The sequence below is a fragment of the Cetorhinus maximus genome, chromosome 5 (assembly GCF_964194155.1).
Source record: "Cetorhinus maximus chromosome 5, sCetMax3.hap1.1, whole genome shotgun sequence".
Taxonomy (NCBI): domain Eukaryota; kingdom Metazoa; phylum Chordata; class Chondrichthyes; order Lamniformes; family Cetorhinidae; genus Cetorhinus; species Cetorhinus maximus.
The window spans coordinates 166,489,152-166,505,434 of record NC_135883.1 but is presented as its reverse complement, the minus strand read 5'-3'; the positions used below and the strand labels follow the sequence as shown (position 1 = coordinate 166,505,434).

The 16,283-nt window shown below is 40.7% G+C and overlaps 1 protein-coding gene across 2 annotated transcripts in view; it reads right to left on the bottom strand.

Annotated features, from left to right (window-relative positions):
- The window catches only part of LOC144681065 (inactive tyrosine-protein kinase 7-like), a 317,600-nt gene that overhangs the window by 93,180 nt on the left and 208,137 nt on the right, over positions 1–16,283 (bottom strand). For both annotated transcript variants that reach the window (XM_078542773.1, XM_078542774.1), the window contains exon 6: positions 3,674–3,804. In XM_078542773.1, the coding sequence (XP_078398899.1) occupies positions 3,674–3,804 (131 nt within the window). The remainder of the gene's footprint in view (positions 1–3,673; positions 3,805–16,283) is intronic.

The window sequence follows — 16,283 nt, the reverse complement described above, 5'->3', positions numbered from 1 at the left end:
GGTTGGTGGAGTGGGCGGTAAAGTGGCATATGGATTTTAACATAGAGAAGTGTGAGGTCATACATTTAGAGAGGTCAAACAGTTACAGGGATTACACAATAAATAGGAATATACTAAGAGGGGCAGATGAAGTGAGAGATCTTGGCGTACAAGTACACAGGTCCCTGAAGGCAGCAGTTCAAGTAGACAAGTTTGTAAAGAAGGCATATGGAATGCTCTCCTTCACTGGCAGAGGCATAGAATATAAAAGTAAGGATATCATGTTGGAATTGTATAAAACACTGGTGAGGCCACAACTGGAGTATTGTGTGCAGTTCTGGTCACATTACAGGAAGGACGTAACAGCTCTGGAGAGAGTGCAGAGGAGGTTTACAAGAATGTTGCCAGGGTTAGAAAAGTGTAGCTACGAGGAGAGATTGGATAGGTTGGGGTTATTTTCCTTAGAACAAAGAAGGCTGAGAGGTGACTTGATTGAGGTGTACAAAATTATGAGGGGAATAGATAGAGTGGACAGGATAAAATTGTTTTCCTTGATGGAGAATTCTAGAAGCAGGGGACATAGATTCAAGATAAGTGGCAGAAGGTGTAGGGGGGACATGAGGAAGAACTTTTTTTACACAGAGGGTAGTGGGTGTCTGGAATTCGCTGCCCAAGTTGGTGGTAGAGGCAGAAACTTTAAACTCTTTTAAAAGTACCTGGATCTGCACCTAAAGTGCTATAAGCTGCAGGGCTATGGGCTAGGTGCGGGAAGGTGGGATTAGAAAGGGCTCCTGGGTGTCATCGGGCTGGCATGTTCAAGATGGGCCGAATGGCCTCCTTCTGTGCTGTAGCTTTTCAATGGTAATTAGCTGGAGGTTTCCTTGCCCGTGTTTGACCTGATGCCATGAGACTTCATGGAGCCCACAGCCCATCTTAAGGACTCCCAGTGCAACTCCTTCCTTAAATGTATACCACTGTGCTGCCACCTCTGGTGAGTCTGTCCTGCCAGTGGGTCAAGATATACCCAGGGATGGGGATGGTGGAGCCTGGGACATTGTCTGCAAGGCATGATTCTGTGAGTATGACTATGTCAGTAAGTTGCTTGACTACAGTTCTCCCAATTTTGGCACAAGTCCACAGATGACAGTAAGGAGGACTTTGCAGGAGGGTCAACAGAGCTGGGTACGCCGTTGTCGCTTCCAGTGCAGAGGTCGATGTGGGTGGCCCGCCTGGTTTAATTCCTTTTTGACTTTCTACTATTCTGGGAATGTTTTTTGTGCCTTCAACAGTGAAGACAGGTTTAACAACAATTTTCTAAGTCTCTGCCATTTCCTTGTTTCCCATTATTAATTCTCCAGTCTCCTCATATAAGGGACCGCTGCTTATTTTAGCTATTTTCTTTCTTTTTTTGTATACTTGCAGAAGCTCTTACTGTCTGTTCTAATGTTTCTTGCTAGCTTACTCCCATATTCTAATTTCTCCCTCTTTAGTCATTTTTTGGTCATCTTTTGCTGATTTCTAAAATTTTCCCAATCATTTGGCCTACCACTAATCTTCACAGTATTGTACACCTTTCCTTCCAATTTGATACCATTCGCAACATCCTTAATTAGCCACAGTGCATCTTCTCGTGGAGTCTTTCTTTCCCAATGGAATATCTCTTGTTGAGTTTTTAAATGTCTACCACTTCTCTACTGTCTTACCTTTTAACCTATTTTCTCAGTCCACTGTAACCAACTCTGTCTAATAGCCTTTACTTAAGTTTAAGACACTAGTTTCAGACCTAATATACGCACCCTCAAACTGAATGTGAGATTCTATCATGTGATAATCACTCATGCCTGGAGGGTTCTTTATTACGAATTCATTAATTAATGCTGTCTCATTATCAAGTCAAACAGCCTGTTCCTCGTTGGTTCCAGAACTTTCTGTTTTAAAAAAAGACTTCCTCGAATATACTCTATGAACTCATTTTCAAGGCTATCTTTGCCAATTTGATTTTTCTAATCAATATGAAGATTAAAATTTCCCAACATTATTGCAGTTCCTTTCTTATAAGCCCCCATTATTTCTTGATATTCTGTTCTACAGCATAACTTTTGTTAGGGGCTGACAAAATACTCCCACTCATGACTTATTTCCTTTGCTAGTTTTTATTTCCACCCAAAGTGATTTTACATCTTGATCTTCCAAGCTAAAATTATTTCTCACTACTGTGCTGATCTTATCCTCTGTTAACAGTGCTCCTTACCCTTTTTCCTTTCTCCTATCCTTCTGAAATGTCAAATACCCTTGAATATTCAGTTCCCAGCCTTGGTCACTTCGCAACCACATCTCTGTAATGGCTATCACACCCATTTATTTCTATTTCTGTTATCAATTCATCCATCTTGCAACAAATGTTTCATGCATTCATATAAATAGCCTTTAATTTTGTGTTTTACCATTTTTCCCTACTCCGAACTTATTTGCTGGTGCATCCTTATGTTTGTACACTCTGTCCATTCCTGTCACACTCTGGCTATCATTGCCAATATCTCTACCCTGCACTATTGCCTTGTCCTTTCTCTTTAACTTCCTAAATCAGCTCACGTGAACCCTCCCCCAACCCCACTCATTTAATTTAAAGCCCTCTCTACAGCCCTAGGTATACAGTTCACCAGAGCCCTGGTCCCAGCATGGTTCAAGTGAAGGTCGTCCCAACAGTACAGATTCCTTGTTTTCCAGTATTTGTGCCAGTGCCCCATGAATCAAAGCTCATTTCTACCATGCCAAGCTTCAAGCCACGCATTCAACTCTGATCTTATTTATTCTATACCAATTTACTCGTAGCTCAGGTAGTAACTCATGTTCATTAGCTTTGTGGTTCTGCTTTTTAATTTAGCTCTTAGTTGTTCATACACCCTTAGCAGAACCTCTTTTGTAGTTCTGCTTACGTCGTTAGCACCCGTATGGACCATGACAACTGGATCCACTCCCTCCTATTCCAAGTTCCTCTCTAGCCCCAAGGAGACATTCTGAATCCTGACATCATGCAGGTAAACACAGCCTTTGGGACTCTCGCTCTCGGCTTTACAGAACTGTGTCTATCCCCTTAACTATATTGTCCTACATTCCTTTTTCCTCTTCCCAATTGAATGTTCCCCTGTACCACAGTGCTGTGGTCAGTATTCTCCTCCTCTCTGTAGTCCCAGCTGTTGTCCATAGAAGCTGCAAGAACTTTGAACCAATCCAATTAATTATGTTGATAATCAAACTGTCATCCATTTTGGAAGCGAGGAAAAAATTTGACCTCTAACTGGCAGAAAATCAGCTGAAAATTTCAACCAATTCCATTCCATAACTGTAAAGAGGGACATGATTGTATCTTACACGTGCCTGTTAAGTTATGAATTTTAAGAAGTTTAAAGCAGCAGAAGCCTGGCTCGTTGTTAGAACAATCAAATACTAATACTATAAAAGTCTTTATCTTCCTCCACTTAAAATATTCATTGAAACTTTGCTCAAAAGCTGCAGTGATTTTTGATACAGTTACGTTCTAAGCATCGCTGTTCCGAAGAGAAAGAAAGGATAAAAAATAAAAGTTAGTCTTTGCTTCCTTTCCAGCATTATGGTGTCTGCAGTACCAACTTCATACTGCAGCACATGAATGTGGTGGCTGAGATTTAATATGTACGTTGTTCTTCATTCATACCTGCCATGCGTAGTGCAGCTTCCAGCACTGTGGGCTTCCCTCTTGGACCGCGACCAACACATCTGTACACACCAAAGCTGCGAGGTTTCACGTTGGTAAGTAGCAGGGAGCCATTACCAAATACCATTGTCCTAAGGAGAAAAGATTCAGATTAAATATAGGTTTATACTGCCCTCTCTTGGTAGCTTTGCGGTTCCCACATTCTAAAGCTTCAGCATGCTGAGATGTGGCTCCATCTACAGCAACTGCCGAAAGTGAACAAATACTTTGTGTCTGTCTTCACAGAGGAAGGTACAAAAAAATCACCCTGAAACACTGGAAAACCAAGGGACAAACGTGATTGAGGACTTGAAAGAAATCAGTATTAGTAAAAAAGTAGTACTGAAGAAATTAGTGGGACTAGAAGTTGATAGATCCCCTGAACCTGATGATCTACATCTTAGAGTTGAAAGAAGGGGCTGTTGAGACAGTGGATGCACTGGCAGTCAACTTCCAAAATTCTATAAATTCTGAAACAGTTCCTGCAGATTAGAAGGTTGCAAATGTAACCTCACTATTTAAAAAAGGAGAAAGAGAAAAAACAGACCGTTAGCCTGACATCGGTAGTAGGGAAAATGCTAGAATCTATTAAAAAGGATGTCATAACTGGGCACTTGGAAAATAACGGCGGTATGATCCCAGCTGATGTTATTATTACTGGACAAGTGAGATCCCAGAATGGAACTTGGCTTGACAGATCATATATTTTTTAAATTTTCTTTAAACTGTGGAGGGTACATAATCAATGAAACAGATTCACAGGAGTCTGCTGTTGACTTTTTAAACAAAAAGATAAAACATTTATTAAACAAGAAATATTAACTATATGACACTAGACAATAAAAAGCTTGGAAAGATTTCAACATAGACACCAAGGAAAAAATGATTCAAACTCACACCATCCCTTTTATTCCAGTATTATCCTTACAATAATTGAATAAATACTTTGCATCAGTTTCACGGTGGAAGACACTAATAGCATACCAAAAATGCTAAATAATCATGGGGCAAAAAAGCAGGGAGGAAATAAATACAGTAACAATCACTAGAGAAAAAGTACTAGGGAAACTGACGGGGTAAAAGACCGATAAGTCACCTGGACCTGATGGGTTGCATCCTAGAATATTAAAGGAAATAGCTGCAGAGATAGTGGATGTACAGGTAGTAATCTTCCAAGAGTCCTTAGATTCTGGAAAAGTCCCAGAGGATTAGGAAACTGCCAATGTAACACCCTTATTCAAAAAGGGAGGGAGACAAAAAACAGGTAACTATAGCCAGTTAGCTTAACATGTGTCATTGGGAAAACGTTGGAGTCTATTATAAAGGGTGTAATAGCAGAGCATTTAGAAAATAATCTAATCAAGCAGAGTCAGCATGGCTTCATGAAGGGGAAATCATGCCTGACAAATTTATTAGAATTCTTTGAGGAGGTAACAAGTAGGATAGATAAAGGGGAACCAGTAGATGTAATATATTTGGTTTTCCAAAAGGTGTCCAATAAGTTACCACACAAGGCTACTTAATAAGATAAGAGCCCATGGTGTTGGGGGTAGTATATTAGCATGGATAGAGGGCTGGCTAACTACTGGAAGACAAAGAGTTGGGATACGAGGGTCAATTTGAGGATGGCAACCTGTAACTAGTGGAGTGCCACAGGGATCAGTCCTGTGGCCACAATTATTTACAATATATATATTAATGACTTGGATGAGTGAAATGAATGTCGCCAAGTTAGTGAATGACACAAAAATAGGCAAGAAGGCAAGTGGTGAGGATGGCACGACGAGTCTACAGACGGATACAGACAGGTTAAGTGAATGGGCAAAAACGTGGCAGATGGAATATAATGTGGGGAAGTGTGAGATTATGCACTTTGGCAGGAAGAATAGAGGAGCTGAATATTATTTAAATGGAGAAAGACAGAAGAAAGCTGCAGCACAGAGGGATTTGGGGGTCCTCGTGCATGAATCCCAAAAAGCTAGCATACAAGTTCAGCAGGTAATAGGTAAGGCAAATGGAATGTTGGCCTTTATTTCAAAGGGAATGGAGTATAAAAATAGGGAAGTATTGTTAAAACGATACAAGACATTAGTTAGACCACACAGATTTTTAATCAGTATGGGAATCAAGGGTTATGGGGAAAAGGCAGCAAAGTGGAGTTGAGGATTATCAGATCAGCCATAATCTCACTGAAAGGCGGAGCAGACTCGATGGCCAATGGCCTATTTCTGCTCCTATGTTTAATGGTGTTATAGACCCAACACTCCAGTGAAGCGGTACCACTATTTCCACACCAAGGGTGGAGCTGGTTCAGTTGCAAAGAGGTTTCTTTTCCAGTAGACTTCTGAACATTCACTTGAAGTCCTTCCACAATTGGTATCTTCCTTGAAATATCTAGAAAATTGACTCTAAATTAACTATTACTTCAACTTTAGACTCAACTTAAACTCATTTCCTCAGCAGTCTGCTATCATTTCCAGCTAGAGAGAGAGTCTTAGACCTTTTCTGTCTTCATTCTGTGGTATACACATATCGACTGAACTAAAATCTGCCTGTTTCTTCCTGTTTCTGTGGGTCTTCCTCTGATCTCCCGTTGCTAGGCAATAGCAAGTTTTTTTCCTACTTTTTGTGTTCCTTTTAACTTTCCTAAACTACTAACCCTCTAGTAACCCATCTCTTCAGCAGTCACAAAACCGCATTAAAAATGCATGTATACAAACAAGTCCTGAAGAGTTCCCGGCTGCATCTCAAAAAGAAACTCTAAAATGAAACCAAACCCAGGTTTCACCTTTCTTAACACGCAAATAAAATAAATTAAACTCAAAGCTATATCTTGTTCCTAACACCCACAAATACAATTATAACTTACTTAAAACTATATCTAGTTCCTAACAATGGTAGGATTGGACTGAGTCAACATGGAATTATGAAAGGGAAATCATGTTTGACAAACCTATTGCTGACTTTTTTTGAGGATGTAACCAGCAGAATAGATAAGGGGGCGCCATTGCATGTGGTGTATTTGGATTTTCAGAAGGTTTTTGTTCAGGTCTCCAACAAGGTTATTATTAAGCAAAATTAGAGCACATAGGATTGGAGGTAATATACTGGCATGGATTGAGGGGTGATTAACAGGCAGAAACCGGTAGGAATAAAAGGGTCATCCTCAGGTTGACAGGCTATGACTAGTGGGGTACCACAAAGTTCATTGCTTGGGACCCAGCTGTAATATTTCCAAGTTTGCTGATGACACAAAACTTGGTGGGAATGTGAGTTGTGAGGAGGATGCAAAGAAGTTTCAAGGAGATTTAGACAGGCTGAATGAGTGGGCAAGAACATGGCAGCTGGAATATAATGTGGAAAAATGTGAAGTTATCTACTATGGTATGAAAAACTGTATTTCTTAAATGGTTAGAGATTGGGACGTGTTGATGTCCAAAGGGCCCAGGCTATCCTTGTTCATAAGTCACTGAAAGCGAACATGCAGGTCCAACAAGAAATTAAGGCAGCAAATGGTATGTTAGCCTTTATCACAAGAGGATTTGAGGACAGGAGTAAGGAAGTCTTGCTGCAATTGTATAAAGCCTTCTAAGACCACACCTGGAGTAGTGTTTACAGACTTGGTCTCCTTATAAAAGGAAGGATATACTTGCCATAGAGAGAGTGTAACGAAGGTTCACTAGACTCAATCCTGGGATGGCAGGATTGTCCTATGGGGAAAGATTGAGGAGGCTGGACCTGTACTCTCCAGCGTTTAGAAGAATGAGAGGTGATCTTATTGAAGTGAACAAAATTCTTACAGGGTTCGACAGGGTAGATGCAGGAAAAATGTTTTCCCTGGCTGGGGGGATCTAGGACAAGGGGGCGGCACAGTCTCAGAATAAGAGGCAGGCCATTTAGGACTGATAGGAGGAGGAATTTCTTTAGTCAGAGGGTGGTGAAACTTTGGAATTCTTTACCTCAGCGGGCTGTGGGAGGCTCAATCATCGAGTATGTTCGAGGCAGAATTGACAAGATTTCTGGATATTAAAGATACCAAGGGTTACAGGGATAGTGTGGGAAAATGGCATTAAAGTAGATGATCAGCCATAATCTAATTGAATGGCGGAGGAGGCTTGATGGCTGAATGGCCTACTCCTGCTCCTATGTTCCTAAGCTGTGGCAACACTCTTGCCTCTGAATCACAAGATTCCAGGTTCAAGGCCACTCCAGGACTTGAGCACAAAAGTCAAGGCTGCCACTCCAGTGCAGTACTGAGGGTATACTGGACTGTGAGAGGTGCCGTCTTTCAGATAAGATGTTAAACTGAGACCCCACCTGCTTGTTTAGGTAGATGTAAAAGACCTCATTTTAAAGATCAGGGGAGATACCGCCAGTGACCTTGCCAAGGGGTTAACAACAGCAGATTACCTGGTCATTGTCACATTGCTGTTTGTGGGACTTTGCTGAATGCAAATTGGCTGCCATGTTTCCTACATTACAACACTGATTATATTTCGAAAATTACTTCTTTGTAAAATGCTCTGAGACACCCAATGGTCTTTCTTTTTGAAACACGTGAAATGCTTCATGGGTAGTGTTAACAAACCGGTCCACAGTATTTTTTTCTTATCCAACATGCATAACAATGCACTTTGCAGCGTGAGTCACTGACAGCAATCAACAGCAATAATGTTGGCTAGTTTTTCTCCACTCTCTAGAAAAATTGTCAAACCCCATTTGTTACCCAGGCTGAAGTACAAATCAGGGATCAAATCTGAGGATTTTCAGATCTGTAACACTGAATATTACGTGGAAACATTTTGAAGAAAATCTACAGGGGAGTTATCAGTCACTAATCACGGAGGATCTCCTCAAGGTCATCTTCCTCTTTCTAGCTCAAGGGAATGACAGGCAAAATTTTGGGAGTATAATTCTTGCTTGCCCCACTTCCTACTCTTAGGAATCGGATAGCCAGGTAAAGAGGAAAAGTGAAGCAAACCAAGCAGGAAAATCCAAGAACGAAGTATCCTCAAAATTTTGGCTGAAATTTAGTGAAATAGTGAGTGAGAGATTCGAGGGGCCTCCCTAAACAACTACCAAAGGATTGCAACTTTATCACCTAGCCAATTGGACCGGTATGATAATTTTGACTCCCAGGACATCATTCTAAAAGTTCATCATGGCAGTATCCGAGGTCCAACTATCTTAAGTTTTCATTCATGACCTTTCTTCCATCATAGTGTCAGAAGTGAAGCTGTCCAAGCCCGCATGCAGCAAGTCCTGGACAATATTCAGGCTTAGGCTAATAAGTGGCAAGCCATCAAGCGTCAGTAAAATGACCATTGCCAACAATGGAGAATCTAATCATATCCCCTTGACATCCAACAGCTTTGGCATTGCCCAATCCTCCACCATCAATATTCTGCACATCACCAATGACCAGAAACTTAACTGGACCAGTATAAGAACACTCTGACTACATTAGCAGGTCAGAGGTTGGGAATTCTGCAGTGAGTATCTCACGTCTAACTCCCCAAAGCCTGTCTACCATCTACAAAACAACATTCAGGTGTGATGCAATATTCCCAACTTGCAATGAGATTTCATATGTGAGATCTATCTTAAGCGCCCATATCCATTGGTTGAAATGAAGTTACTGAACACTTTTGAACTCAATGTAAGTTTGCTCAGGTTGTTTTTGGGAAGTTCAGAATTTTTAGTGGTACACCTCCGGTACTAGTTCATACACAATCAGGATGGCATTTTTGGTCATCTCATTGTTTGACCAACTCTCGTTGAACAACAAGGAACAAACCTTATGAGCTTTTTCCGTTAATCTATTTGCAATAGAAGGGTCCAAGCCTCCACTGGCCAATTCAACCTTGTTGTAAGCTTTTCAAATGAGACAAAAAATGCTTCCACATCTTCCTCATTAAATTGGGATTACTTTAAGAGTTCAACACTTAGTTCTGAGCAAGAGTCATTAACCTCACTAGTGGAATCTCCACTGGGTACAGCTGACCTTTCCCTACTCAGTTCAAGCTGTCTTAATTCTCATTCCCATTTTTTCCTCTGGAAAAACCTCTGCTCTTTCTCTCTTTCTTTCCTGGAATACTCTCTCCTCCTTTCTTTCCTGTCTCTCTCCTCTCTTTTTTTTGGGAATTTTAGCTCTAGTTTCTGCTACTCCAGGTATATCTTTGCTAATGCTAGCCTGTTAGTTTCAGATTCCATGCCTACCTCCTGTTCTTCAGGTTCAATTAAAAATGGAAGGCCAAAATTTGCGGATTTCAGGTTTCCTAGCTTTTGGGTGGACACTCACTTCTAAATGCCTAGCAACAGCTTCAATGGATAGGGCTTTTAAAGCGTCCAAAGTTACTTCACTCTGTTCTATGAAGGCAACGGCCTTGAATTTGGTTACGTTAAGTATTCTAATACTGTAAACCATAAGAAAACCTGTCTGGAAGTTTTTGAAATACTACTAGGGATCAACTTGATTTCCACTTTCCAATTTCTCGTTGTGATAGGGTCTCATCCCTGGCGAGCCCCCAAATTTCTGTTATGGTCAGGTGAGAAGTGGTAGAATGGCTCCTCTCTTCTTCCACTCAGTTGACTGTGACAGGTGTCTCTTTTTTAAAGAATTTGCTTGCCAATTCAGAGTGCATTTAACTGCTTAAGTGCTATGACTGTTAAAGACATATAAAGACAGGCTTCTTTGTAAGTTTTAAAGGAAAAGAGAATAGTATTTATTGTGCTTAACACTCGATCTAATAAAAATAATAAAAACACTCCAACTCACTCTCCCTCTCACACACGCATTCAAGAGTGTACGCGTGTGCACTCAAGAGTACGCTCGTGCACGCACGCATTCAAGAGTACACCACACATATACACACACGCACTCAAGAGTGCATGCGCGCGCTCGCACTCAAGAGTACACGCGCGCACTCACTCGCATTCAAGAGCATATACACATGCGCACGCACATCCTCGCATTCAAGGGTACACACACACAGAAATAAGTTCTAAAGTGGATGGGTAGGTTAAATTGTTTAAGAGTCCAAAATAGTTGGTTGTGTACGGGTCTTGTAAATCGATAATTTAGACGGTTTCAGGCTGGGCTCGAGGGCATTTCCAGATTCTGCATTGAGATGATTTAAAGATGTTGATGGACAATTTCTATCTTTTCTTTTGGGGTCAGCAGCTGTTGGATTGATTTTTGAAAATACTGCCTACGGTGTGTGGCTAGTCAATAACAAACAGTGCACAAGCTTACAGGATGGCTGGAGACTGAGTGCCCACTCCTGGTCTGTCTGGTCTCACACTCAGTCCCTCTATTGCTTTTCTGACTGGCCTGGAGAAAAGCAGTTTCTTAAACACAGAGGGTCAGTTGGCTCATCACATGATCTCCCCTCACAAACTGACCAGTTACCCAAACATGGTCATAGCAAGTTGATATCCAGTCCATTGCTTAGAAATGATTAGATTATGCTGGAGGAGTTCCATTCTCAGCCAGGGTCCATTGTTCAAAGTGAAAGAGTTTAATGACTTGTTCCACACTCAGTTAAATACACAGGTGATGTCTGGATGTTTTGTGAATGGTTCAGGAGATGAGTCATTCACACTTATCTAAGTTGTTTCTCTCTGGTGGACTCTCTCTAGAAAGCTTGGCTCTGGTCTAATGGGTTTGGAATTTGTAGGGTACAATTATGCAAATGTTTGGCCAACTTAGAATCATAGAAAGTTTACTGCACAGGTAGAGGCCACTTGGCCCATCATGTCTGCACCGGTCAAAAAATGAGCCACTCCACCTAATCCCACTTTCCAGCATTTGGTCCATAGCCCTGCAGGTTATGGCACTTCAGCTACATATCCAGACACTTTTTAAATGAGTTGGGGGCTTCTGCCTCTACTACCCTTTCAGGCAGTGAGTTCCAGACCCCCACAACCCTCTGGGTGAAAACATTTTCCTCATCTCCCTTCTAATCTTTCCACCAATCACTTTAAACCTATGCCCCCTAGTCACTGAATCCAGGCCCCTCACAATTTTGTACACCTCAATCAAATCTCCCCTCAGCCTCCTCTGTTCCAAGGAGAACAACCCCAGCCTATCCAATCTTTCCTTATGGCTGCAATTTCAGAGTCCTGGCAACATCCTCGTAAATCTCCTCTATACCCTATCTAATGCACTTACATCCTTTCTGTAATGAGGTGATCAGAACTGCACACACAAGCTGTTGGTTAGTCATTTGAAATGCTGTTCAGTCTTTTCCACTTGTCCGGTGGTTTCAACCAACTCAATAAAGTGATTTTTATATAAAATGTGGGTTTTATAACAGACTGAAGACCAATTTAATTTGTGTCTGAGCTACCATTGCTCTGCAATTGTCTCTTTACAATAAGGGGCAGATGTTTAAGAACTGGCAGAAACAAAACTAATTGTGCACACATAGTTGTTTCCTAATTTGTTGGCTGTAGATCTTGCTTGATGGGGTAAAGTCAATACATATCAGCAGTGCAAAAATCACATCATTGGTCAGCACAGATCAGCTGAATGTTCAGTCAACTCTCAAGTAGAACAACAACAGCCTAAAGGTGGCTCTTGTTAATATCTGTTGAAGCTAGCACAAAGCCTCTGGTATGGCAACAGGGAAAGAAGTTCACATCAACATTAACCTCAGTACTATAATTGTGGTCAGAGGTACTGTACCAACATTCATATCTACAATTTAACATAAGATCACAGTTAGTGCTGTATTCAATGTATTTAAATACTAAAACACCACTATTACTTCAAGCAGCAACTACAAACATCTACAAACCAAGTGGAACTACTAAGCAGGTGGGACAAGAGCTCTTCAAGGATGGAATGTTCCATCTCAAGAATTATTTGAGACAAAGACCAACGAATCTTACAGAGAATTATATATAAAATAGAAAATAATAAAAACGCTCCAACTCTCACACACACATGCCATAGAAACAGGCCATTTAACCCAAATTGTCTATGTCAGTGCTTATGTTACAGGCCATCCTTGTTTTAAACAGTGTAAGGATAAGTCCAGCAACTACAGTTTCCTCTTAAATGCATCCAAGCTAGTTGCCTCAGCTTCTCAAGGGCAATAAGTGCTGGCTTGGCCAGCAATGCCCAATTCCATGAATGAATTAATAAAAAAAAGCCTTGTGGCAGCAAATTGTTCATTCTAACCACACTGAGTAAAAAGGTTTCACCTGAATTCTCTGTTGGATTTATTAGTGATTTGCCTATATTTATGGCTCCTGGTTTTGGACACTCAAGTGGAAACATCTTCCTTACACCTATCCTATCAAACACCTTCATAATTTTGGAGATCTTTATCAGGTTATCCCTCAGCCTTTTTTCTAGAGAAACGAGTTCCAGGCAGTTCATCTTTTCTGGTAGTTTTTGAGAAACTACAGTTGATAACAATCTTGTAAATTTTTTTGTACCTTCTCCAATGCATAGCATTTCAAACCTTTTAACAGAAAATGGATAAATATTTGAAAGAGAGGAGAATACACAGGGATAGATTGAATTGCTTTACCAAACAGTTGGTGCAGACATGATGGGTTGGAATGGTTTCTTTCTTGCACTGTCAATTTCAATGGGTGAAGTCACTGTTTTTAAACTAATATCTGAAAGCTGTTACATTTACAAAGATATTGATCTATATTCACTTGTTTCTTTCCCCCACACCTACACGCCCACTTGTCTTCACTTGGTTGTCCTCTATCCACTTTTGTCATATATCACCAGCTGCTTAAGTCAGGAAGGATGGGGAAGTGATCATCCTGTAAACTAGAAGCAATACCAAACACCCAGGGTTGACTTCTCTTATTTTGTGATCCAAGCTCAATGTTTCCTCTCCAGCAGCAGCCGTTCAACCTCGGCTCAGTCTCCCTCTCTCCTTTCTGTATAACCAAGACCAACTTGCTCAATGTTTCTCTAATGTGCCACTCTGCTTCTCAAAGTCTTTTAAACATCTACAATGCTTAAATCAGGGATGCAATGTAATATTCATCTTTCACCTGGATGGGTGACATCACAGCACTGCTCAGAATAGTCCAGGATAGAGCAATACACTTGATCACATTCCCACCCGCTGCTTATCACACAATGCCATGAGATTCAATATCCACCAGTGGCTCATATTTAAAGAATGCAATGTAGCAACTCACTGAGGTTATAATTTCAACATTAATGAGTATACATGTGTACTTGTGATTAAATGGAAATATGGAACGTCAAGAAAACAAGAAATTGTAATATTTTTCTTCCGGTAATAACCCTGGCATATTTTCTTATGCTCTGGAAGTCAGGCTGTTGTTGGATCAAGAGCTAAAGTGATGGCAAGGATCGGAAGTCAACAATAACAGTGGTTTTGATATGTTAATGAACCAAGAGGAACTTCAATCAAAGTTTAACATAAAGCAATGTCAGGAATAGTTTTGAATTGAGTTGTTTTAGTTCAAAGGGGGTATATGCAGGTTGTAAAATAGGTGTAAGGAAATAAGGTAAAGATAGGGTGTGTTTGTTTTTACAAGTCTAAGAGCTAAAGTAAAGAACGATTTAGTCAATTCTGGGAAGAAAGCATTTCTGAAGAGACTGGTTGAGATAATAGAGAGATCAAAGGAAAGGAACGCATTTAAGGAAATACTGAAGCCTATATGAGGGGTAGCTGCTTAGATCTCCCAGAAGACAGCAGGGTGGCTGGTCAGAACTCCCAGAAGACAGTGTGAACAAGGCCAGGCTGAAAAAAGCAGTTGCCGTCAGCCTCAGAGGACACCCCGAGGAAAAGCACTGTGCGGCAAAAATTACTGGACTTCTATAGATTCTAAAATCTATAAGGATAGTTGCTGAACAGAAAAGGGGAAGGTTAGCTCTGAGGGTAGTTAAAGTCTGTGGAACTGTTTTAAAGTAGTTTACTCTGTGAAGCCATTCATGTGTTTAAGTGTAATTGTGTTTTGTTTTTTCTTTATTCTGTTAATAAATGTTTACTTTGCTATAAAATCATCACAATTAGCCGGGGATATCGTTTCCTGATTTTCAGCACCGCTCCTCATACTATACAAATTGCAAAAACTGTTTTGGCAGCTGTTTCAATTTTCCCTCTGGGATTTGAGCAACTTGGCATTTACCATCCGCATGCCATTACAGGAAGTTAACTTTCTTCACAATCACCTCAATGAAATCAAAATACCTCTCGCAACGGTTGTACAAAGAATCTAGAAGCTGCACTAATATGTGTTGTGCTGATATGTTATGGCATAACTTCTAATTTTGGTGAAAGAAAAAGATTGTAAAGTTCTGCAATGAACTCTGGCAAACATTTATTAAATGAATTTAAAAGTGAAATACGCTTCCCTATATTGTGCAAATGTACGTCAAATGGTTTCTAATAAAATTAAAGCTTATGATGAAAATAACATTGACCAATTTGGCTACAGCAGTGATTTCAATTGAGTCACAATGCTACAGAAGTAGGCCATTTAGCCCATTAAGTCGATGCCAGCTCTTCGTTGTGAAATCCAGTCACTCCCCATTTCCTCTCTATCCCCTAGCTCTGCAAGTTTATTTCCTTCAAGCACTCACCCACTTTCCTTTCATAATCGTGAATCATCCTCGCTTCCAACACCTTCTTAGGCAGCAAGTTCCAGGTTATTACCACTCACTGCATAAAAAGTTCTTCCTCATAGCCCCTTGCATCTCTTGCCCAAATTCTTAAACTTGTGTCCCCTAATCCTTGTACCATCAGCTAATGAGAACAGCTTTTCTTCGGGTCTACCCTATCTAAATCTGTCATAATCTTGAACACCTCTATCAAATCTCACCTCAATTTCCTTTGCTCCAAGGAGAACAACCCTCGTTTCTCCAGCCTAGCCTTGTAGCTAGAATGCCTCACCCCTGGAACCATTCTGGTAAATCCTCTCAATAACCCTCACATCCTTCCTAAAGCGTGGTGATCAGAACTGGATACAATACTCTAGTTGTGGCCTAACCAGAGCTTTATAAAGGTTCAGCATAACTTCCCTGCTTTTGTACTCAATGCCTCTATTGATGAAGTCTAAGATCCCAGAAACTTTACTAACTACTCTCTCAGTATGTCCTGCCACCTTCAAGAACCTGTGCACATGGACCCCAAAGTTCCTCTGTTTCTGCACACTCAACATTGAGGTAGGAGACACAGGTGGATGTGAAAAACATCATGTAATGATGTGATGTTTACATGAAAGATACCTGGTTGGTCAGGGGAAGTATCCTCATACACCAGGGTTAATGATGATTGGGGTTAATCGGATAAGGGCCAGGATAAAAGTGGCCCTGACTTTGTCTTTGTATTGCAGAGAGGAACCAACCAGAGACAGAACAAACAAGGCACAAGGGGGAGAGAGGGGCTTGAAGACCAAAAAACCAAAGCTGAGCAAGAAATAATTTGTGCAGTCTCCTGTCCAGAGCTTGACACGGGTAGTATAATCCATGTTAAACTGTAAATTACCACCAGTGTTTATTGCCATTGTTTATCTGAGAGCTTAGTAAACTTGTCCCGACTTTGTCTCAATAAAGTCGATTCAC